We start from the raw sequence: 23,223 nt of genomic DNA, 5'->3' as shown, positions 1-23,223 counted from the left end.
AGCCTGCCCCTTGCCCCATGGCTCATGAAGCCATACACAGGCAGCCTGGACAGTAGTAAGGAACAGTTCAACTACAGGCTGAGCAAGTGCAGAATGGTGCTAGAATGTACCTTTGGACATTTAAAAGCTTGCTGGCACTGTTTGCTCACTAGGTTAGACCTCAGCGCAACCAACATTCCCATTGTTATTGCTGCTTGCTGTGTGCTCCATAATATCTGTGAGAGTAAGGGGGAGGGGTGCGAGGTTGAGGCAAATTGCCTGGCGGACGATTTTAAGCAGCCATACACCAGGGTGATTAGAAGAGCAGAGGTAGGCGTGCTGAGCATCAGAGAGGCTTTGAAAACCAGTTTCATGACTGGCCAGGCTATTGTGTGACAGTTGTGTGTGTTTCTCCTTGCTGCAAACCCACCCCCTTTGTTGATTTTAATTCCCTGTAAGCCAAACACCGTCCCTCCTTCGATCACAGCTGGCAAAGGAAATAAAGTAACTATTGTTTTGAAACCATGCATTCTTTCTTTATTAATTAAAAAAAAGTGAGATAACTGACAAGGTAGCCTGGGTGGGGTGGGGTGCGGGAGGAGGGAAGGACAAGGCTACTTGATTTGTAGTGTGGCTACAATAAGCAATAAGTGTTTGAATGACAGCCTTCTGTTGCTTGGGCCATCCTCTGGAGTGGAGTGACTGGGTGCCTGGAGCCTCCCACCCCGTGTTCTTGGGCGTCTGAGTGAGGAGGATGTGGAACTTGGGGAGGAGGGCAGGCGGTTATACAGTGGATGCAGCGGGGGTCTGTGTTTTTGTTGGCTTTCCTGCAGCTCCAACAAATGCTTCATCATGTCCGTTTGCTCCTCCATTAGCCTCAGCATTGCCTCCTGCCTCTGCTCTTCACGCTCACTTAATGCTTTCCTGGCCTCTACCACTGAATGCCTCCATGCATTCAGCTGTGCCCTATCAGTGCGGGAGGACTGCATGAGCTTGGAAAACATGTCGTCATTAAGTGCGTTTTTTTTCACCTTCTAATCTGCGATAACCTCAGGGACGGAGATGATAGGGGGAGCCTAGAAACATTTGCACCTGGGGGGAGATGAAAAGGGAGAGTAAAATTTAAGATGATACATTTCTGAGAACAAAAGGGAGACTCTTTCACAGTGAATCAAGCAATTCACAGCAGACAGCACATGTGCTTTAGGTACAAGGTCACATTTTGCCTTTTCTATTGAGCACCTGCTGGTATGGTGACACATCATAAATGGCTGGGCAACAGACTTTGGTTTCCAGGCAGCCATGGTAAGCCTTTTGGTACATGGGGATGGCTTCTTACGCCTTCATAACATGTGAGAATGGTTTCAAACTGCAGCGCCATCCTTTCCTATAGCAAGCAATGCTGGTTGGGCTTCACATTTAAAAGGAGAGGTTGCGGTTTTTGGGTGGATATGCAGCACACACTGCCCCCCACCCCACCGCGTGGCTATTCTCTGTGATGATCCCTTCACCCCTCCCACTGCTGTGTGGCTATTCTCCGAGATGATCCCTTTTAGCCAAGCGCAAGCAACCCTGTATGAAAGGCGTCATTTTACTGTTCCCTTACAAAAATTCCCCTGTTTCAACCAGGTGACCATGAATGATATCACTCTCCTGAGGCTAACACAGAAAGAATGTGACCAAAACCCAGGACCATTCATTGCCATGCTTTGTGCTGCAATGATTCCAGACTACTTGCTACTGGCTTGGCATGGTGAAGGGTCCTACTGTGGAGAACGAAATAAGGCAGCCCTCCTCAGAAACCTTCTGCAAAGGCTTTCAGATTACCTCTGGGAGAGCTTCATGGAGATGTCCCTGGAGGATTCCTGCTCCATCCGCAGACACGTTAACAGACTTTTCCAGTAGCTGTACTGGCCGCGAATACATCCCACGTCTTCAGGGAAAATCAAATATGAAACACTATTGCTTTTAAACCCTGCACTGTAGTTACAAATGTGCACTCATCAGAGCTTCCTTCTCCGCCTTCATGGTCGGGGATCCTGCCTTGGGAGGGTATTGGCTCCAGGATGATGAAAAGGTCCTGACTGCCAGGGAGAATGGATTCACCACTTGCCTGCTGCGCATTCTCCTCCTCCACCTCCTCTTCCTCATCCACAAAATCCTCCTCCATGTTGCATGAGACTCCCTCCTTGCAGTTGTCCACGGACAGTGGTGGGGTAGTGGTAGGGTCCCCCCTTAGAATGCCATGCTAATGCGGTCATAGAAGTGGCATTTCTGGGGCTCTGACCCGGAGCGAGTGATTGCCTCCTTTGTCTTTTGGTAGGCTTGCTTGAACTCCTTAACTTTCACATGGCACTGCTGTGTGTCCCTGTTGTAGCCTCTCTCCACCATGCCCTGTGCGATTTTGGCATATATATTTGCATTTCTTCTTTTTGATCGGAGTTCGGCCTGCACAGATTCTTCTCCCCATACAGCGATCAGACCCAGTGTCTCCCTTTTGGTCTATGCTGGAGCTCGTCACGCTGACTGTCATAAAAATAAAGGGAAGGGTAAACATCTTTAAATCCCTCCTAGCCAGAGGAAAAACCCTTTCACCTGTAAAGGTTTAAGAAGCTAAGACAACCTCGCTGACACCTGACCAAAATGACCAATGAGGAGTCAAGATACTTTCAAAGCTGGAGTGGGGGGGGAAACAAAAGGGTCCTCTCTGTCTGTGTGTTGCTTTTGCCAGGACCAGAGCAGGAATGCAGGTCAGAACGCCTGTAAAAAGTCAGTAAGCAATCTAGTTAGATATGAGTTAGATTCTGTTTTGTTTAAATGGCTGATAAAATAAGTTGTGCTGAATGGACTGTATATTCCTGTTTTTGTGTCTTTTTGTAACTTAAGGTTTTGCCTAGAGGGATTCTCTGTGTTTTGAATCTGATTACCCTGAAAGGTATTTACCATCCTGATTTTACAGAGGTGATTCTTTTACTTTTTCTTGAATTAAAATTCTTCTTTTAAGAACCTGATTGCTTTTTCATTGTTCTTAAGATCCAAGGGTTTGGGTCTGTGTTCACCTATGCAAATTGGTGAGGATTTTTATCAAGCCTTCCCCAGGAAAGGGGGTGTAGGGCTTGGGGGGATTTTGGGGGGAAAGACGTTTCGAAGTGGGCTCTTTCCCTGTTATATTTGTTAGACGCTTGGTGGTGGCAGCAATAAAGTCCAGGGACAAAAGATAAAATAGTTTGTACCTTGGGGAAGTTTTAACCCAAGCTGGTAAAAATAAGCTTAGGGGTTTTTCATGCAGGTCCCCACATCTGTACCCTAGAGTTCAGAGTGGGGAAGGAACCTTGACACTGACCAAACAGGAAATGAAATTCAAAATATCCCGGGGCTTTTCCCGTGTACCTGGCTAGTGCATAGGAGTTGAAAGTGCTGTCCAGAGCGGTCAGATTGGAGCACTCTTGTATAGCTCCCAGAGGCCAATACCGTCGAATTGCGTCCACACTACCCCAAATTCCACCCAGCAAGGTCCATTTTAGCGCTACTTCCGTCTCTGGGGAGTAGTACAGAAGTCGATTTTAAGAGTCCTTTAGGTCGATGGATCGGGGTTGGTTGTGTAGACACATTCATTTTAAAATTGACCTAACACGGCTAAATTCGGCCTAACCCCATAGTGTAGACCAGGGCTGAGAGGAAGAGTAGGAGGGGACACCTGTACTCCAGCAAGCATAGCTTGCAGAAGGTTCTAACATAAATCGCCACTAGGCAGCACAGTATCTGTAAGTGTTAATATTCAGAGTTATCTAAGAGAACTCAAATTACAAGTAAGTAACCTTCATTTATGTCCAGTCTGCACTTTTGTAGCTTCAGATTGTAGATCTCTATCAGAAATTTTTTTCTTAGGGAGAGCTGCAAGTTGTCTGTTTCTTCTTTGACAAAACCTTGTGCTTTTCTGGAAAAGTAGATTCTAGTGAAGACCTCTCATCTGAGGCTGATTCATCCCTCCCACAATTTAGGAAGGGTGGAATGTGTCATGACACAGTGCCTAAGGTAAATGGATTGCATTAGCTATCTTCCCTTTCACCTCTGCGAAACAGCTCAGATGTGGAGGTCTATCAGGAAGAGACACCTGAAATTTGGGCATTGCAGTGCTGAGCACTGCAACACCTAAGTCCCCTTGTGTCTAGTCAATTTCACTGTTTCCCCTACCTAGTTAGTTTCCCAGTTGAGTTCCTATGGATGTCATGATAACAGTGCTATCTGTACCTTTGTTCCCTTTGTTTCCCTGAGTGCACCCCCTCAAGTGTTCAGCTTCATGTCTTTAATTGTTCCAGGTTGGATTTTTGCAGTTCTGCCAATCTTAAACACATGTGTTGCAATACCATGTGTATCAACTGTTCTCAACCAGCGAGTCAAACTGAGTTCAGGTACCTATGGTTCTGTGACCAGTAAATACTATTAATTTCAGCAGTTGGAAGAAAGCATAAAAAAAAAAAAGGGATTTTAAAACAACAAATAGGCTGCATGCATGTCTCTCTTACCTAAAGGGTTATCATCCCTGATGGTAACCTAAGCAGACCTGCCCTTCTTCAGACTCCAGCAGGGTGTCTTATGTCTCATTCAGGTTTCTCTGAACAACCACTCACCCTCTCTTGAGGGTCTTCCTTTTTAAATCTGCTACAGTTCTTCTGATTGCCTATGCTTCTTCCTGTCCTATTTGAAACTAGTTTTGCGGATTGACTGGAGAAGAGGCAAATCCTCAGTTAACAGTGCTGTCATTGTCCTTTAATAGCCTTCAAGTGTTTCTAAAGAGTGTGTGTGTGTGTGTGTGTGTGTGTGTGTGTGTCTTGACGCATTCTTTTTTCTTTCTGTTTGTTTTCTTGATAGCCTACTTTTACTCTAAACCAATATATTCATATAGTAAACATCCCAATGACCACATGAACATGCAGTATTTATAAATTATTACAGAGCAGCTCTAAATCAATCACAATCAATTCACACAACATTGGAGGAAAAACAAAGGAAAATGTGATCGTAAAGCTACAACTATTAGGGGGAACTTAGGGACCTTTATAGCACCTGGAGCTACTTTTAATTCTTTTGGGTTTTGACTATATTTTAAGTAGAGTGCGGTTTCTTTTAAGATGTATGTAAAGAAAACTTTATGCAAGTTGGCTTACATTTTACTTTCATTTTTTGTCCATTTTATAAAATTGTACTTTTTAATGATGGGCATTTTTCTGAGGTGCCCGCTTTCCACATGCTATAAAAACTCCATAGCCCACCTGTGCCAAAATAACAGTTTTTCTGCATATAAAAGCCAGGGTCAGCATTCGGGGATAGCAAGCAGGGCAATTGTCTGGGGTCCCATACCACAGGGGACCTGCGAAGCTCAGTTGTTCAGGCTCTGGGCTTCAGCCCCTGTGGGATGGTGCAGCTCTGGGGCTTCAGGCCTGGGCCCCAGCGATTCTAAGGCCAGCTCTGCTTTGTGGACCCCCAGAAACCTATTCATAGAATCACAGAATATTAGGGTTCGAAGAGACTTCAGGAGATCATCTAGTGCAATCCCCTGCTCAAAGCAGGACCAACACCAACTAAATCATCCCAGACAAGGCTTTGTCAAGCTGGGCCTGAAAAACCCCTAATCATTTTCATTGCCCTCCGCTGAACTCACTCCAATTTGTCCACATCCCTTCTGTAGTGGGGGGACCAAAACTGGACGCAGTACTCCAGGTGCGGCCTCACCAGTGCTGAAGAAAGGGGAATAATCACTTCTCTCAATCTGCTGGCAATGCTCCTACTAATACAGCCCAATATGCCATTGGCCTTCTTGGCAACAAGGGCACACTGCTTACTCATATCCAGCTTCTCGTCCACTGTTGTTTTTATAGATCTGCCTGCAAAGATATAGATTGCTGTGTATATATTACCTGTCTCCTGCATTTTTTACCACTCTACCAAGTTTTGAGTTATTTGCAAACTTTTGGTAGCAATGCTTTTATATTTCCTTCAAGATCAGTGGGCCACATTGAATTAATTAAACAGTTCCCTGCAGGACCTCACTAGAAAAAAATCCATAGGCTGATGATTCCCCCATTTACATTATGTTTTCAGATCTGTCAGTTAGTAGTTTTTAATCCACTAAATATGGGCTCAGTTGGTTTTTGAATAGTGCTAAGTTGTTATCAGAATGTCACATAGGACTATGTCAACGTCTTATAGATGTTGGGGGAAAGTCCACGCAATTTTTGCCTTTTATTTATACAATTTCAGACAGATTTATTGTCATGTATAGTGTCTGAACATACATTTCTGCCAAATGACAAACAACAAACAAGATGGAATTGGTAGGGACCCAAGTTACCACTTTCCAGGGCACTAGGAAGTCCTTCTATACTTTATGATGGTCATCGCCTCTTCTGTTCCCTGGGTCTTGTCTTCTAGTCTTGTTCCTTCAGTTTCTGGTCTGGTGTTTCTCCTGTTTTGGCATTATTCACTTGAGTTTTTTATACATTTCCACATTCCAGATTACTTAACCTTTTTGCAATTGGCTTTAGTACATCAGTTCTTAATTTTTTATATAACCATACATTACGCATGAGTAAGAATCAGTTACCTAACTTCTGTATTTTTTACTGATGGTTTTACAGTTTCTATGTCATGTTGTTTTGTCTGCAATGTTGTTGTAGCCATGTTGGTCCCAGGATATGACAGACCTGAAGAAGAGCTCTGTGTAGCTTAAAAGCTTGTATCTTCCACCGATCGGAGTTGGTCCATAAAAGATATTACCTCCTCTATCTTGTGTCTTTCATGTTGTTTTGTGTCACTCTGGCCTGGGTCATCCCAGAAAAAGTTTTTTTTAATTATCATTACCTATTTGTGTACCTCTTAGTTATGTCTTCCAACATAACACATTACCTGTCTTGCCAGCAATAATATAATTTTAAACAAATCAGCAATTAATGTTGAAGAAGAATAGTCAAAAACATACTAAGTATTACCTCACCTAAACTTATTCACTATCCATAATCAGAAATCATTGAAATATAGTTAAAAAAGTTTATAACCTTAGTATTTAGGAGTCCTTCATTTTTTATACTTCAGTGTTGTATGTTAGTATGTGCTTTCACCTTAATCTGTTGGGGGTGGATGGTTTGGAGAGCATAATGATTAATGTCAGCAATTCTTTTTTCTTTAAACATGAGTTTTTCATTCAAAGTCCAGTTTTGATTGTAAATCATTAGAAAAAAAGGCATTAGAAATTTTCCTGTGTTGCATTTTGAGGGGGGGTGTGTGTCTCTCGATTTTAGAGGCTTGGTATTTAGTTGTTTTTAAGGTACTCCAGGCGTAGTTCCCCCCTTTGACACCTTTGGAAATATAGGATGTTGATTACTTTACATGATGGAGTAAAGAGGTATCCTCCGGTGCCTATTTCTTTTCCTGTTTCTGTTGCCAATCCTTTAACATACACTTTATCTTACAACACATTATAAGCATTACTACAATTATCAATGTTTGTAGCCACAACAATATCTTAAAAATAAATGCCACAGCTGAATGCTTCCTAATTGTATTTATTTGATTTTACTAGCTAGCTGGTTTTAACATGTTCTATTGGATTATCTACTGTATTGATTTTTTTTTCATGTGGATTAAGTGTTTTGTATTTTGTTTTAACAAAGATTTTAAATGTAGATTTAATTTAGCAACAGATATTGTAAAGTTAGGGAGTAATTACATAGCCTTAGACCAAAGTGTGGGTGACTTATTACCCCTGGCTCCACAAATTTGAGTATGGGTATGATTTTGATTAATCTATTTATAGTTTTGAATTTAGGAATAAATCACCAATTGAACTGGTTAATTGGGAATACTTTCCCTCTCTAATTCTGTTGTAACTGTTGTGTAACTACACAGTATTCTCCATTTCCCACATAAGTGGGATGTGTTTGATGTACATTCCAGGTTCTCAGCCGTACTGCGCAGTCAAGATGAGTCCTTTCATTGGATTTTGGCTCATTACTGTGATTTATACCAGAGCTGGGTTACATGGGCCCTAGGGCGTCACATTGGCAGATCAGTCTGGCTTGCATTTCTGAGCAGCAGGCCAAGAATGGGTGCTTGGTATCACTCACGTGAGTGTTTTACCAGTGTCTGAGGTACCTGGACATGGTACTTGGAAAGAGTCTTTGAGGATCCCTACTGAGTGAGCCTGTACTATTGTTTCATAAATGTGTTTGCTTTTTCAGTTATTGGCAGGAAGAGTGAAAAATATGCTGTATTTGCAAGTCTTCTGTATAGTAACTATAATCAAGAGGTGACATAGCTACCACAGCTAGATTCCAGAGGATATCAATCTCTGTGACTAGTTGTGTTTCATTCCTAGAATAATAGACTATTCGGGTTAGAAGAGACCTCAGGAGGTCATCTAGTCCAATCCCCTGCTCAAAGCAGGACCGACACCAACTAAATCATCCCAGCCAAGGCTTTGTCAAGCTGGGCCTTAAAAACCTCTAAGGATGGAGATTCCACCACCTTCCTAGGTAACCCATTCCAGTGCTTCACCACCCTCCTAGTGAAATGGTGTTTCCTAATATCCAACCTAGACCTCCCCCACTGCAACTTGAGACCATTGCTACTTGTTCTGTCTTCTGCCACCACTGAGAACAGCCTAGCTCCATCCTTTTTGGAACCCCCATCAGGTATCAAAGGCTGCTATCAAATCCCCCCTGACTCCTCTCTTCTGCAAACTAAATAACCCCAGTTCCCTCAGCCTCTCTACGTCAGTCATATGCCGCAATCCCCTATTCATTTTCGTTGCCCTCCAGTGAACTTACTCCCATTTGTCCACATCCCTTCTGTAGTGGGGGGACCAAAACTGGACGCAGTACTCCAGGTGTGGCCTCACCAGTTCCGAATAGAGGGGAATAATCACTTCCCTCGATCTCCTGGCAATGCTCCTACTAATACAGCCCAATATGCTGTTGGCCTTCTTGGCAACAAGGGCACACTGCTGACTCATATCCAGCTTCTCATTCACTGTAATCCCCAGGTCCTTTTCTGCAGAACTGCTGCTTAGCCAGTTGGTCCCCAGCCTGTAGCGGTGCATGGGATTCTTCCTTCCTAAGTGCAGGACTCTGCACTTGTCCTTGTTGAACCTCATCAGATTTCTTTTGGCCCAATTCTCCAATTTCTTTAGGTCACTCTGGACCTATCCCTACCCTCCAGCATATCTACCTCTCCCCCCAGCTTAGTATCATCTGCGAACTTGCTGAGGGTGCAATTAATCCCATCATCCAGATCATTGATAAACATGTTGAACAAAACCGGACCAACCCCTGGGCACTCCACTTGATACCAGCTGCCAACTAGACATCGAGCCGTTGATCACTACACGTTGAGCCCGACAATCTAGCTAGCTTTCTATCCACCTTATAGTCCATTCATCCAATCCATACTTTTTTAACTTGCTGGGAAGAATATGGTGGGAACCCTTATCAAAAGCTTAGCTAAAGTCCAGATATATCACATCCACTGCTTTCCCCATATCCACAGAGCCAGTTATCTCATCATAGAATTCAATCAGGTTGGTCAGACATGACTTGCCCTTGGTGAATCCATGTTGACTATTCCTGGTCAACTTCCTCTCCTGCAAGTGCTTCGAAATGGATTTCTTGAGCACCTGCTCCATGATTTTTCTGGGGACTGAAGTGAGGCTTTAGTTCCCCGGGTTCTCTTTCTTCCCTTTTTTAAAATATGGGCACTATAGTTGCCTGTTCCAATCATCCAGGACCTCTCCCGATCATCACGAATTTTCAAAGATAGTGGCCAAGGCTCTGCAGTCACATCGGCCAACACCCTCAGCACCCTTGGATGCATTAGATCTGGACCCATGGACTTGTGCACATCCAGCTTTTCTTAATAGTGCTTAACCTGTTCTTTCATCACTGAGTGCTGCTCTCCTCCTCCCCATACTGTGTTGCCCAGTGCAGCAGTCTGGGAGTTGACTTTGTCTGTGATTTAACTGGAGATTGGTCCTGCTTTGAGTAGGGGATTGGACTAGATGATCTCCTCAGGTCCCTTCCAACCCTGATATTCTATGATTCTATTATTCTAAGACAAAGGCAAAAAAAGCATTGAGTACTTCAGCTTTTTCGACATCATCTGTCACTATGTTGCCTCCTCCATTCAATAAGGGTCCCACACTTTCCCTGACCACCTTCTTGTTGCTAACATACCTGTAGAAACCTTTCTTGTTACTCTTCACATCCCTTGCTAGCTGCAACTCCAGTTGTGCCTTGGCCTTCCTGATTACACTCCTGCATGCTCTAGCAATATTTTTATACTTCTCCCTAGTCATCTGTCCAAATTTCCAATTCTTGTAAGCTTTCTTTCTGAGTTTAAGCTCACCGAAGATTTCACTGTTAAGCCAATCTGGTCACCTGCCATATTTGCTATTCCTTCTGCACTTCGGAATGGTTTGTTCCTGCTCCATTAATAAGGCTTCTTTAAAGTACAGCCAGCTCTCCTGGACTCCTTTCCCCCTCATATTAGCTTCCCAGGGGACTCTGCCCGTCAGTTCCTAATGGAGTCAAAGTCTGCTTTTCTGAAGTCCAGGGTCCATATTTTGCTCCTCTCCTTTCTTTGTTTTGTGAGGATCCTGAACTCAACCATCTCATGGTCACTGCTGCCTAGGTTGCCACCCACTTCTATTTCCCTTAGCAATTCTTCCCTGTTTGTAAGCAGCAGGACAAGAGGAGCATGGTCCCTTGTCGGTTGCTCCAGCACTTGTACCAGGACACACTCCAAAAACTTCCTGGATTGTCTGTGCATTGCTGTATTGCTCTCCCAGCAGATGTCAGGGTGATTTAAGTCCCCCATTAGTACCAGGGCCTGTGATCTGGAAACTTCAATTAGTTGTCCGAAGAAAGCCTCGTCTACCTTATCCTTCTGATCCAGTGGTCTATAGCACATGCCCTGTACCGATCCAGCAAATATTCATTGGCAACGAGGCTAAGCATTTCTCTATTTGAGTATTTTTTAAAGGTTTTTGAATGTGTATGAATATATATGTACCCATTGTGTTTCATATTATCTATAACTGCAGTTAATAACAGTTTAAGTTCATTCAGAATCCTGTTTTTCTTGAATTACTGCAGGAAAACAAAAACTATTAAATAGGTTAAAAAGAAAACATTTTATACCAATACTTGTCTTTATCTAAGGATTTGAAGAATTTTGTTTGCCTTTTTTTTCTACTTTTTCTTTTGTGTGTAGCAATATATTGGCTACTTACCACAGGACTTTTACTGTTCCAGGTTTTTAACTTAGGCCTGATCTACACTAGGAATTTATGTTTGTATAGTTATGTCTCTCAGGGATATGAAAAATTCACACCCCCTGAGAGACACCACTATATCAACCTAACCCCCGGTGCAGTCCAGTGGTAGATCGGCGGGAAAATTCTGTTTCTAGCACAAACAAACTTAACAAACATATTTTCATGGATTTGGGTGGTGAGTGGCATCCAGCGCCATGTTTGTCCTTTCACAACTTAACACTAGCACAAACTTTTAAGAAAAAATTTGAGAGGTGTATAATAATTAACATTATCACTGGCCGCATTGTACCAAAGCGTTTTACGAGGGAGAGGTGTTTATGGAGGGGTGGGAATACGAATCAGAGTAGCCATTATCCTCTTCCCAAAGGTACAGATGAGGCAAGAAAGGCAGCAGTGCCAGTGCCCTTACATTTCCTTAAATTCTCTATAGTTTGATTTCACACTCTGTCTGGGCATAGGACTATGCATTCTTTCTTCCCATCACTGTGCATTCTGTGTTGCTTTTAGTTTCTCACTGTCACAGCACAATGATTGATTTTTACCAAGAGCAAATACTGTGGCTGTGACTTGGCTGTCAGCTGCATGCAGACTGTTACTTTTAACTGTTTGCAGGATTCAGTTACCTTAAACAAACCTGTAATTTCATCAGAAAACTTTAGTAGACAAAACCTATTTTCCATAAAACCATGTCAATGAGGAATAATTATGCTACCGTCTTTTAATGGTTTACTAATTGCCTCTCATATCAACCTTTCCGTGATTTTGCCTGTGACTGATATCAGATTAACTGGTCTGTAGTTTCCCGGGTCGTTCCATTTACTCTTTTAAAATATTGGTACAACATTAGTTTTTTTCCTATGCTCTTTGCCAGTGTTACAACATTTGCTAAAAATCCACATTAATGGTTCAGAGAGATGATCAGAGAATTCTTTTTAATATTGTTGGGTGTAAGGTACTGGGACGGGTTGGACCCTTTGGGAAGCCACCTTATGGTGCTGTGATACAACTGAGTCTGCCTGTTCTGAGTCAGAACCTGTTTAACCTGTCTTGCTGAGCCAGGCTCTTAAATCGTCCTCTAACACACATACGGGCCACACCCAGCTGCAGATCAGCTCTGGGAAGACTCAGTTTAAGGGACTTGCTCCAGCACTCAGATGCCCACCTCCCTTGGAGTACAGACCCAAAGATATATTATGAAATTTTCCCCCTCCCTCAATGTGGAGAGAGGTGTGCACACTTCCTGCCTCCCCCCCCCCATTAGAAATTACAGAAACTGGATTTAATAATAAACAAAACAAATGTTATTAACTATAAAAGGCAGATTTTAAGTGGCAAAAGGGGTAACAAACAGAACAAAGCATATTACTAAGCAAATGAAATCAAACACACAAACTAAGCTAGTTTCACTAAAGAAATTGGTTACAAATAGTATTTCTTACCCTAGATATTGTTTCAGGCAGTTTACAATGTTTCTGTGGTTCAGAGTTCCAGTTATATTCCTTTCCAGACTGGACCCCTGTCTCAGTCTGGACTCCCCCCTTGCCTTCCCGTTTGCAGTCTTTCTTCTTGGTCAGACAGGCCATGGAGAGGAAGAGTCTTGTTTGCCTTCCTCCCCACCCTTAAATAAGATTTACATAAGGGTGGGAATCCTTTGTTTCCCAAACTTGACCTCCCTCCCCTTACAGTGGAAAGTTACAAGAAGTCCCAGGTAATGTTTTAGTATCAGGTGACAAGACCACCTGACCCTGTAGTATCACAGGGTCCAGGAGTCAGTGGCAGTATGGAGTGTCCGCAGGAAGACCAAGTTTTTCACAGTCCATTGTCCTCACTGGTGGGCCATCCGCCCTGTCTGGCTTTTCCATTGTTGTACCTGAAGTGTTAGCAGTGGGCATCATCCAAAGTAGCATACAGTAGTTAAAATACAGATACATAGTCAGTATTCCTAACTTCAGATACAGAAATGATACAAGCGTACTTGTGTCATCTTAGAGACTAACAAATTTATTTAGTCTCTAAGGTGCCACAAGTACTCCTGTTCTTTTTGCTGATACAGACTAACACGGCTGCTACTCTGAAACCTGAGAAATGATACAGGCATACAAATTGGATAATCACATTCAGTAAATCATAGCCTTTCCAATGATATCTCACATGAGCCATCTTGCATAAAGTATATCTCAGTTATGTCATATTCATATCATAAGCGTATTTTCATAAAGAATGTAGAATGACACATGACAGGTATCTGTTTCTGCTGTTTATAAAAAATATTCTACTTTGATTGATACTGAGAAGAAGATAAAGTTGTGATGGAATAAAGCCACTGTGGCTGGTCGATGGGTCAGAACAGCACATCCAACAAGATACCTTGGTGTTAGTGGCAGGAGGGGAGTTGAAAAGAGGGCGGGGAGAACGAAGTAGGGAGGTCCTGTCAGCTCTTGTTGGTTTTCTTTTTGAAAAAGTCAGATTCTGTGTAAGTAAGGATGTGGGGGCTGGAGAATGGAGGGTTTAAGAAGGTATCTAATAGGTGACTGAAGTGTGGTGGTTCATCAGGGTGGAGAAGTAAAATTGCTTAGCAATAAAAGTGGTAGAACTGAGCAGGGCTTTGGAGCTGTGCTCCAGCTCTGCTCCAGCTGCAGGCAAAAACCTGCAGCTCCACTGCTCCGGAGCTGCTCCAGCTCCAGGCTCCGCTCCAAAGCCCTGGAATTAAGGGAGGAGAGAAGAAATTTGTAGGTGCAGAAGTCAGCATGGTCCTGCGACTTGCACCAGACCTGTGGGAAAGCGGGAATGAAGACAGTGGATGTTGGCGGTGATCCAGAACTGGGGGTTGGCATGATGACCTTGCAGTGTGTGGACTAATGCACCATGTAGACAAACCCTGTATTCACTCCCCTACCTGGTTCCTCAATACACCAAACAGTAGCATCATGGGGAACTGAGAGGTGATGAGCAGGACTGTGAGAGAGTATTGGGGAAGCAACACTGAGTGGAGGAAGCATGAAGAAAAATGGGGCTTGAACTAGGGGGACTGAGGTGGCAGACATGGTGAGAAGAGGATCTACATGCTGATAATAGTTGCAATGTCCCATTTTGTGTGTGTTTGGAGGATGCGAGTAAGGTAATGGGAAGAAGGTGAAATTAAGATTGTTAGATGGCAAAGGTTGGGTGAAGATTAAGCTAATGATATCCTGGATTTTTATGGTTTTGTTACTAGTGTATGCACTTAAGCAACCTTAACTAGTATATAATTTTGGGGGCGGTGGAGGGGTGGGACTATTCATAAGGCTAAGCAGCTGATTTGTTGGACAGTGGCAGCAGACTTTAATACCAGAGGGCACAGCTTTTTTAAACTTTAAAATTTTAAATCACTTTATAGTTGGATGAAAACTAATCCTGGAAGGCCCAAAATGAGTGGTCCAGATGCAGCTTTGCTGCATCCAGAGACTGCAGTTCTCAGCATGCTATGATCCACCTTGATTTTAGCGACAAGCCATTCAAATCAGGATGGGACTTGCTGTGCTGGGACCTGTAGTTTTTGCAGGCCATGTCTCCTGAATGACTTGGGTTACTGCAGTATGCTATGTTACACATAAAACAGGTTGTTGATGCAACCCTTTATTGAGCAAAAGGTAGGGAAGAGCCCTCTTGGTATTTTTTTAATTAGTCATTGCTAAGCATAATTTTGTGTGTTCTGTATAGGGGGAGAGATGCATTTATGAAACCATGTGTCAGCCCTGTAGATGAAATTCAGAACATGGGGTCTTTTTATTTCTAAACTGTTGAATAAAAGGGCAAGGGAAAATACTGAGACATGATTTACAATAACCAGTCACTGTCTCAGAAAGATGAGCGCTCTCATGGTTTGTGAACAAATAAGGTTCTAAAGCGAAACTGAGTTTTACTGCTGGAGCTGTGGCAAAATACAGTATGGAATCAGTTTGAGAACTGGGACTAAATTCTAAATTGACATATTTCTGTGAAACTCTAAGTCAAAATTGGCTACAATAAACCAGTGCAGAATATGGCTTCTTCTGCTTAATGGGGGGTTGTCACAATTGTTGTTTCCTTTATGAAGCCAGCCTCTGATGAGCATTTGTTTCTTTAGAGAAGAAGAGGAACGCCTGAGAAATAAGATCCGAGCAGACCATGAAAAAGCTCTAGAGGAGGCAAAAGAGAAGCTGAAGAAATCTCGAGATGAGATTCGAGCAGAGATTCAGACAGAAAAGAACAAAGTAGCCCAAGAGATGAAAAAGAAAGACAGCAAGCCACTGCCACCTGTACCAGTACCAAACCTCATAGGGATAAACAGTGAAGACCCAGCAGATAAGGACATCCGAGAGAAGAGGGACAAAATTAAAGAGGTAACAGGCAGTGTGTGATCATGGTTGTTGCAGGCTGTCATGGGAATTGTTTTATTTAGATTTTCAGCCATTGCTGTTATGAACATTTTATAAAATCACATTTAAAAATTAAGTATGATTATAAATCTTTCCTTTTTAAAAAAGTATTTAAAAAACAAAACATTTTAGTAACAAACACACAAGAGCTATTCATCTGTGTTGAGGAAGAATTGAATTCTGGTTTGCAGTCAGAAATAACACAAGAGTATGGATGTCTTGTGGCACATTTCCAACATTGTGCATTCAGTTGTTTTTCAGTTTTCTGACTCCCTGAAGCAATAGATTCCTACAACATTTGATACCAAAGAAATAGGCTGGATGCATATGTGGTTATATATGCTTTCAAATACTGAACATGTGATTCACACTTACTATGTTCCTTATTGGTTCCCGTGGTCCATGTAGTCCAGTGTCCTGACTCTAACAGTAGCCAAAACCAGCTGCTTCAGAAAAAAGTGTAAAAAGCTCCATGGTGGACATTTATGGAATTGATTGTCCATAAGAGAAACTTGTTCCTAGTGGTTCCCAAACTGTGGGTCACGACTCCCAGGGGGATCACAAAAAGGGTGCCACGGGGGGTGGATGGGTTGTGGGTATCCATCTATGGAGGGGCAGATAGGCCAAACCTGAGCGGCGCTGTGACCATATATGCCAGGTCATAACACCTAGAGCAGGGAGCTGGGTCCAGCATGACAGGGTGCAGGAGCCATCACTTCCTGAGGTGAGTGTGGAGTGGGTTCCCTGTCACTCCCTCCCCCCATCCTGCTGCATGTAGGAGCTGCGGCTGCCTAGAGTGAGTGCAAGGCCTCCTCCCTCGCAGTCTCCCCTGCCTCCCCAGCAGCCTGAGGGTGGCATTAATAGAGGTGAGCCCAAAGGGGTTGTTACCTGGAAGCATTTGGGAACCACTGAGGTAGTGGTTAGTTCCTTCTCTGAAGTACTAAGGTTTAGTCATGTAACTATGAGAATCTCATCTTTCTTTTTTTATAAAAATGTTTGCATCTCTTCTTGGCATAGAGAAAAGCTTAAAAACATGATTTACCAGGAAGCAAATAAAAAGAACTCAAAAGTCTTTATTCTTCATTGAGTGGTTGTGTATCTTGCAGTCATGGTATCGTGCACCCCCTAATACAAGAGGTAGAAACTTTTTTCTTGTTAGCAGTCAAGTTGGTCCACACATGCTCACAGAATGCCCCCTCCCCTGCCTGCCTGAGGGCATAAAGGGCTTTCAGTTCCTTCAGCTGCACCTTAGGCTAGAGATGGAACACTAAAGGTCCCTTATCTCTGTTTTAACATTGGGTTTAATCTGTTGTAAGTAGTGGGTTTTTTTTTTTTAGTCAGTTAGCTTTAGATTAGTTCCCTTGTTAGTATTTTAAGATACTTAGATATTTACTTAGATATTGGTGCTGGATAATAGACAGCTATGCCATCTAAATCTCCCAGTTTTAAAATGTGCCCCTTGTTTAACATTGCTATGCTCGCCAGAGACACTCATCAAAAGTGAGGGGGATATTTCTAGTAAATGTGTTATCTGCTGTTCTTTTGCCAATTGGTCTCAGAAGAACATGGAGATTAAATTTAGGGTGTAACTCCTGGACAGATTTATGAGACCTGACTCAGATTCTGGTCAGTCGGATCAGTCTGTCTCCAGTGTTCCCTCTACAAATAGTGCTGCTGGAGCAGTTAAAAGATCTTTGGCTGAAAAGGGAAACAAATTTTGTTCTCCTGGCCCTTCAAAGAAAAAGAAGATGAGATCACCTCAAGACATAGAAAAGTGCCCTATGAAGTCCTATAGGATACCAATAAGAGCTTTGTACATTACAGAGAGAGACTTCTGATCATTCTGAGGATTCAGTAAACCTCTGAAGGTTACGGTACTGTCTACTGTAAATGCTCTATCAGTATGCAAGGATTCGGTAGCAAGTACACAAGCACTAGAATCATAGAATCATAGAATCATAGAATATCAGGGTTGGAAGGGACCTCAGGACGTCATCTAGTCCAACCCCCTGCTCAAAGCAGGACCAATCCCCAACTAAATCATCCCAGCCAGGGCTTTGTCAAGCCTGACCTTAAAAACCTCAAAGGAAGGAGATTCTACCGCCTCCCTAGGTAACGCATTCCAGTACTTCACCATCCTCCTAGTGAAAAAGTTTTTCCTAATATCCAACCTAAACCTCCCCCACTGCAACTTGAGACCATTACTCCTTGTTCTGTCATCTGCTACCACTGAGAACAGTCTAGAGCCATCTTCTTTGGAACCCCCTTTCAGGTAGTTGAAAGCAACTATTGAATCCCCTCTCATTCTTCTCTTCTGCAGACTAAATAATCCCAGTTCCCTCAGCCTCTCCTCATAAATCATGTGTTCCAGTCCCCTAATCATTTTTGTTGCCCTCCGCTGGATGCTTTCCACTTTTTTCACACCCTTCTTGTAGTGTGGGGCCCAAAACTGGACACAGTACTCCAGATGAGGCCTCACCAATGTCCAATAGAGGGGAACGATCACATCCCTTGATCTGCTGGCAATACCACTACTTATACAGCCCCAAATGCCATTGGCCTTCTTGGCAACAAGGGCACGCTGTTGACTCATATCCAGCTTCTCGTCCACTGTAACCCCTAGGTCCTTTTCTGCAGAACTGCTGCCGAGCCATTCAGTCTCTAGTCTGTAGCGGTGCATGGGATTCTTGCTTCCTAAGTGCAGGACTCTACACTTGTCCTTGTTGAACCTCATCAAATTTCTTTTGGCCCAAACCTCCAATTTGTCTAGGTCCCTCTGTATCCTATCCTTACCCTCCAGCATATCTACCTCTCCTCTCCGTTTAGTGTCATCTGCAAACTTGCTGAGGGTGCAGTCTACGCCATCCTCCAGATCATTAATGAAGATATTGAACAAAACTGGCCCCAGGACCAACCCTTGGGGCACTCTGCTTGATACCAGCTGCCAACTAGACGTGGAGCCATTGATCACTACCCGTTGAGCCCGACGATCTCGCCAGCTTTCTGTCCAGCTTATAGTCCATTCATTCAGCCCATACCTCTTTAACTTGCTAGCAAGAATACTGTGGGAGACCGTGTCAAAAGCTTTGTTAAAGTCAAGGAATACCACGTTCACTGCTTCCCCCTCATCCATAGAGCCAGTTATCTCGTTATAGAAAGCAATTAGATTAGTCAGGCATAACTTGCGCTTAGTGAATCCATGCAGACTGTTCCTGATCACTTTCCTCTCCTCTAAGTGCTTCAGAATTGATTCCTTGAGGACCTGCTTCATGATTTTTCCGGGGACTGAGGTGAGGCTGACTGGCCTGTAGTTCCCAGGATCCTCCTCCTTCCCTTTTTTAAAGATGGGCATTACATTAGCCTTTTTCCAGTCGTCTGGGACCTCCCCCGATTGCCATGAGTTTTCAAAGATAATGGCCAATGCCTCTGCAATCACATCCGCAACTCCTTTAGCACTCTCAGATGCAGCACATCCGGCCCCATGGATCTGTGCTCGTCCAGCTTTTCTAAATAGTCCCGAACCACTTCTTTCTCCACAGAGGGCTGGTCACCTCCTCCCCATGCTGTGCTGCCCAGTGCAGCAGTCTGGGAGCTGACCTTCTTTGTGAAGACAGAGACAAAAAAAGTATTGAGTACATTAGCTTTTTCCACATCCTCTGTCACTAGGTTGCCTCCCTCATTCAGTAAGGGGCCCACACTTTCCTTGGCTTTCTTCTTGTTGCTAACATACCTGAAGAAACCCTTCTTGTTACTCTTAACATCTCTCGCTAGCTGCAACTGCAAGTGTGATTTGGCCTTCCTGATTTCACTCCTGCATGCCTGAGCAATATTTTTATACTCCTCCCATGTCATTTGTCCAAACTTCCACTTCTTGTAAGCTTCCTTTTTGTGTTTAAGATCAGCAAGGATTTCACTGTTAAGCCAAGCTGGTCGCCTGTCATATTTACTATTCTGTCTACACATCAGGATGGTTTGTTCCTGTAACCTCAATAAGGATGCTTTAAAATACAGCCAGCTCTCCTGGACTCCATTCCCCCTCATGTTATTCTCCCAGGGGATCCTGCCCATCAGTTCCCTGAGGTTGTCAAAGTCTGCTTTTCTGAAGTCCAGGGTCCGTATTCTGCTGCTCTCCTTTCTACCCTGTGTCAGGATCCTGAACTCAACCATCTCATGGTCACTGCCTCCCAGGTTCCCATCCACTTTTGCTTCCCCTACTAATTCTTCCTGGTTTGTGAGCAGCAGGTCAAAAAGAGCTCTGCCCCTAGTTGGTTCCTCCAGCACTTGCACCAGGAAAATGTCCCCTACACTTTCCAAAAACTTCCTGGATTTTCTGTGCACAGCTGTATTGCTCTCCCAGCAGATATCAGGTGATTGAAGTCTCTCATGAGAACCAGGGCGTGCGATCTAGTAACTTCTGTGAGTTGCTGGAAGAAAGCCTTGTCCACCTCATCCCCTTGATCCGGTGGTCTATAGCAGACTCCCACCACGACATCACCCTTGTTGCTCACACTTCTAAACTTAATCCAGAGACTCTCAGGTTTTTCTGCAGTTTCATACAGGAGCTCTGAGCAGTCATACTGCTCTCTTACATACAATGCAACTCCCCCACCTTTTCTGCCCTGCCTGTCCTTCCTGAACAGTTTATATCCATCCATGACAGTACTCCAGTCATGTGAATTAGCCCACCAAGTCTCTGTTATTCCAATCACATCATAATTCCTTGACTTTGCCAGGACTTCCAGTTCTCCCTGCTTGTTTCCCAGGCTTCTTGCATTTGTATATAGGCACTTGAGATAACTCGCTGATCGTCTCTCTTTCTCAGTATGAGGCAGGAGCCCTCCCCTCTCACGCTCTCCTGCTCATGCTTCCTCCCGGTATCCCACGTCCTCACTTACCTCAGGGCTTTGGTCTCCTTCCCCTGGTGAACCTAGTTTAAAGCCCTCCTCACTAGGTTAGCCAGCCTGCTTGCGAAGATGCTCTTCCTTCTCTTCTTTAGGTAGAGCCCGTCTCTGTCTAGCACTCCTCCTTCTTGGAACACCATCCCATGGTCAAAGAATCCAAAGCCTTCTCTCCGATACCACCTGCGTAGCCATTCGTTGACTTCCACGATTTGATGGTCTCTACCCAGCCCTTTTCCTTCTACAGGGAGGATGGATGAGAACACCACTTGAGCCTCCAACTCCTTTATCCTTCTTCCCAGAGCCACATAGTCTGCAGTTATCCGCTCAAGGTCATTCTTGGCAGTATCATTGGTGCCCACAGGGAGAAGCAGGAAGGGGTAGTGGTCTGAGGGCTTGATGAGTCTCGGCAGTCTCTCCGTCACATCGTGAATCCTAGCTCCTGGCAAGCAGCAGACTTCTCGGTTTTCCCGGTTGGGGCGGCAGATAGATGACTCAGTCCTCCTGAGGAGGGAGTCCCTGACCACCACCACCCGCCTCCTTCTCTTGGGAGCGGTGGTCGTGGAACCCCCATCCTTAGGACAGTGCATCTCATGCCTTCCAATCGGCAGAGTCTCCTTTTGTTCCCTTCCCTCAGACGTATCATCTAGTCCACTCTCTGCATTAGTACCTGTGGAGAGAACATGAAAACGGTTGGTTACCTGTATCTGCATTGTTGGTACATGGACACTCCCCTTTTTTCTTCTGGAGGTCATGCTATCTAAAGCCAAGGATACAGCCTTCTTGACTTCTTTCTTATTGGTACCACATAGACTGGTATCAATAGATTCTACAGCTACAGCATCAGTGCTGATTATTTCAGCTGCCTCATTTATGGTACCATGAGATTTAGTGGTATCTGCTCATTCAGAATCATTTCTTCTGGTTCATGGTGACAATCCATTATCAGTATCTTGTAGGGGTGAATCATCAGTACTGCCTATTAAACTTCTGATCTGGTATTCACTTAATGAAGATTCCTTAAAGAGCTCCTCATCCTTATTTGGAAGAATCCACATTAACTTCATCAGCTACTGAGGCCAGTTTGGAGGGATTTCCTTTATTTCTTACTTGTGTATCTCTCACTGGATGTTTGTCCTAAAACCAGATCTCAGAAATCTTCTTGTAAAGGATTATGTACCTTCCCATGCTTCTTGGTTTCCTCCTCCTTGGGCTACCATGTGGTTACTCTTGTGGGTAATAGATGTGGCCAAACTGATACCCTTTGGCTCCCCATCAGGGCTATAGAGACCCATCTTCATCTCATTCAAGGCAAAGGTAGCCAGCACCTGAGTAATCAGAAATTGGTCATCCTGATGAGAAACCTCATACATCTCCTATCGACATCAGCAGGTTTCCTCTGAGGAAGAATGGTCAGTCAAAGCAGCCTCCTGTAATTTGTCTCCTGCTTATGAAGGGTTAATAGCAACTTCCTTCTCACCAACATATGGTTATAGATCTTTGCAAGATCTTTTAAAAAGGATTGCAGCAGCCCTGGAAATATCAATTGAAATGGTGTGACCCAAGAGCCCCTTAATGCCAACTGGCAAGGGAGTTACAGGAATGGCCTGATTCTGGTATGTCTATTCTGGTTCACCAAAGAATGTTGAATGTTATTTAAGGTCTTAAATGAAAGCTAGGGTCACACTAGTCTTTAATATTGTTGTGATACAATGTGATACAGATACATTGTAAGGAGTTACGTATATATACTGAAAATATGTTCTAAAGTCTGTATCAAGGCAGAATTGACCAAAGCTTTCTGTCCGACAAAAAGATGTGTACCAATCTAGCTGGTTATTGAAATGTAAATTTAAGTATTGTCTCATTCACAATGGGTCTTCCATCACCTATCTAAGCTGAATGCAGATGAAGGATTGTAAAAATGTCAGAAAGTACCTAACAGGTAGCAAACACAGTTGGGGAAGAGAACCTTATCTTGAGATACACTTCAAAGGTTTGCTGGAGTCTACTTGGGGAACAAAGATGACACCTTGTTATCCTGCACCTAGGAAGTAAATGGGCAGTGTGTTTACATTCGTGAAAACAGGATCACAACCAGCTTTGGGTGAAGAGGCTGCAAAAGACTTTGGATGAGATAAACTTCTTTAGGCAGGACATTAGCTTGTTAAGTTTAGTTTCTAGACACATATTATGATATTGTTTTATATGTAACCTTTTTGTTTCCATTAGCCTTACTCACTATCTCTTGAATCTTTGGTAAAATTTATTGTTGTTTTCACTATAAATATATCTCAGTACTCTAGTATTAAACAAGGTGCTGATCCTGAGTTGAATCATACAAATGGGTGTGTACCCTGCTCCCTTGGGGACAGCAGTCCTGGTATTTCTGTGAGTGATCAGTATTTGGACACTACATGGGAATGCTTCAAAGAGGCTTGGGAACTGGGGTGCACTTATTGTTAATCTACAAAGCAAAATAAGGTCTGGAATAACCCAGAGGGGGTGACTAACAGGCTGGTGGTGTCAGGGAGCAGTTAACCTAGTTAAGTATAAGCAAGTCTCCCTCATGCTGGAGGCAATAGGGTAACAAGGTGAAACACAGCCCTAGGCACTCCGA

At 43.6% G+C, this 23,223-nt stretch overlaps 1 protein-coding gene across 1 annotated transcript in view; it reads left to right on the top strand.

Moving 5' to 3' along the window:
* Positions 1-23,223, top strand: part of MAN1A2 (mannosidase alpha class 1A member 2) — a 311,536-nt gene that overhangs the window by 64,636 nt on the left and 223,677 nt on the right. The window contains exon 2 of the mRNA XM_077823277.1: positions 15,414-15,669. Within this exon, the coding sequence (XP_077679403.1) occupies positions 15,414-15,669 (256 nt within the window). The remainder of the gene's footprint in view (positions 1-15,413; positions 15,670-23,223) is intronic.

This window comes from Eretmochelys imbricata, chromosome 1, assembly GCF_965152235.1.
Source record: "Eretmochelys imbricata isolate rEreImb1 chromosome 1, rEreImb1.hap1, whole genome shotgun sequence".
Taxonomy (NCBI): Eukaryota; Metazoa; Chordata; order Testudines; family Cheloniidae; genus Eretmochelys; species Eretmochelys imbricata.
Note: the sequence above shows the minus strand (reverse complement) of the source record. Positions and strands in the feature narration are given on the sequence as shown.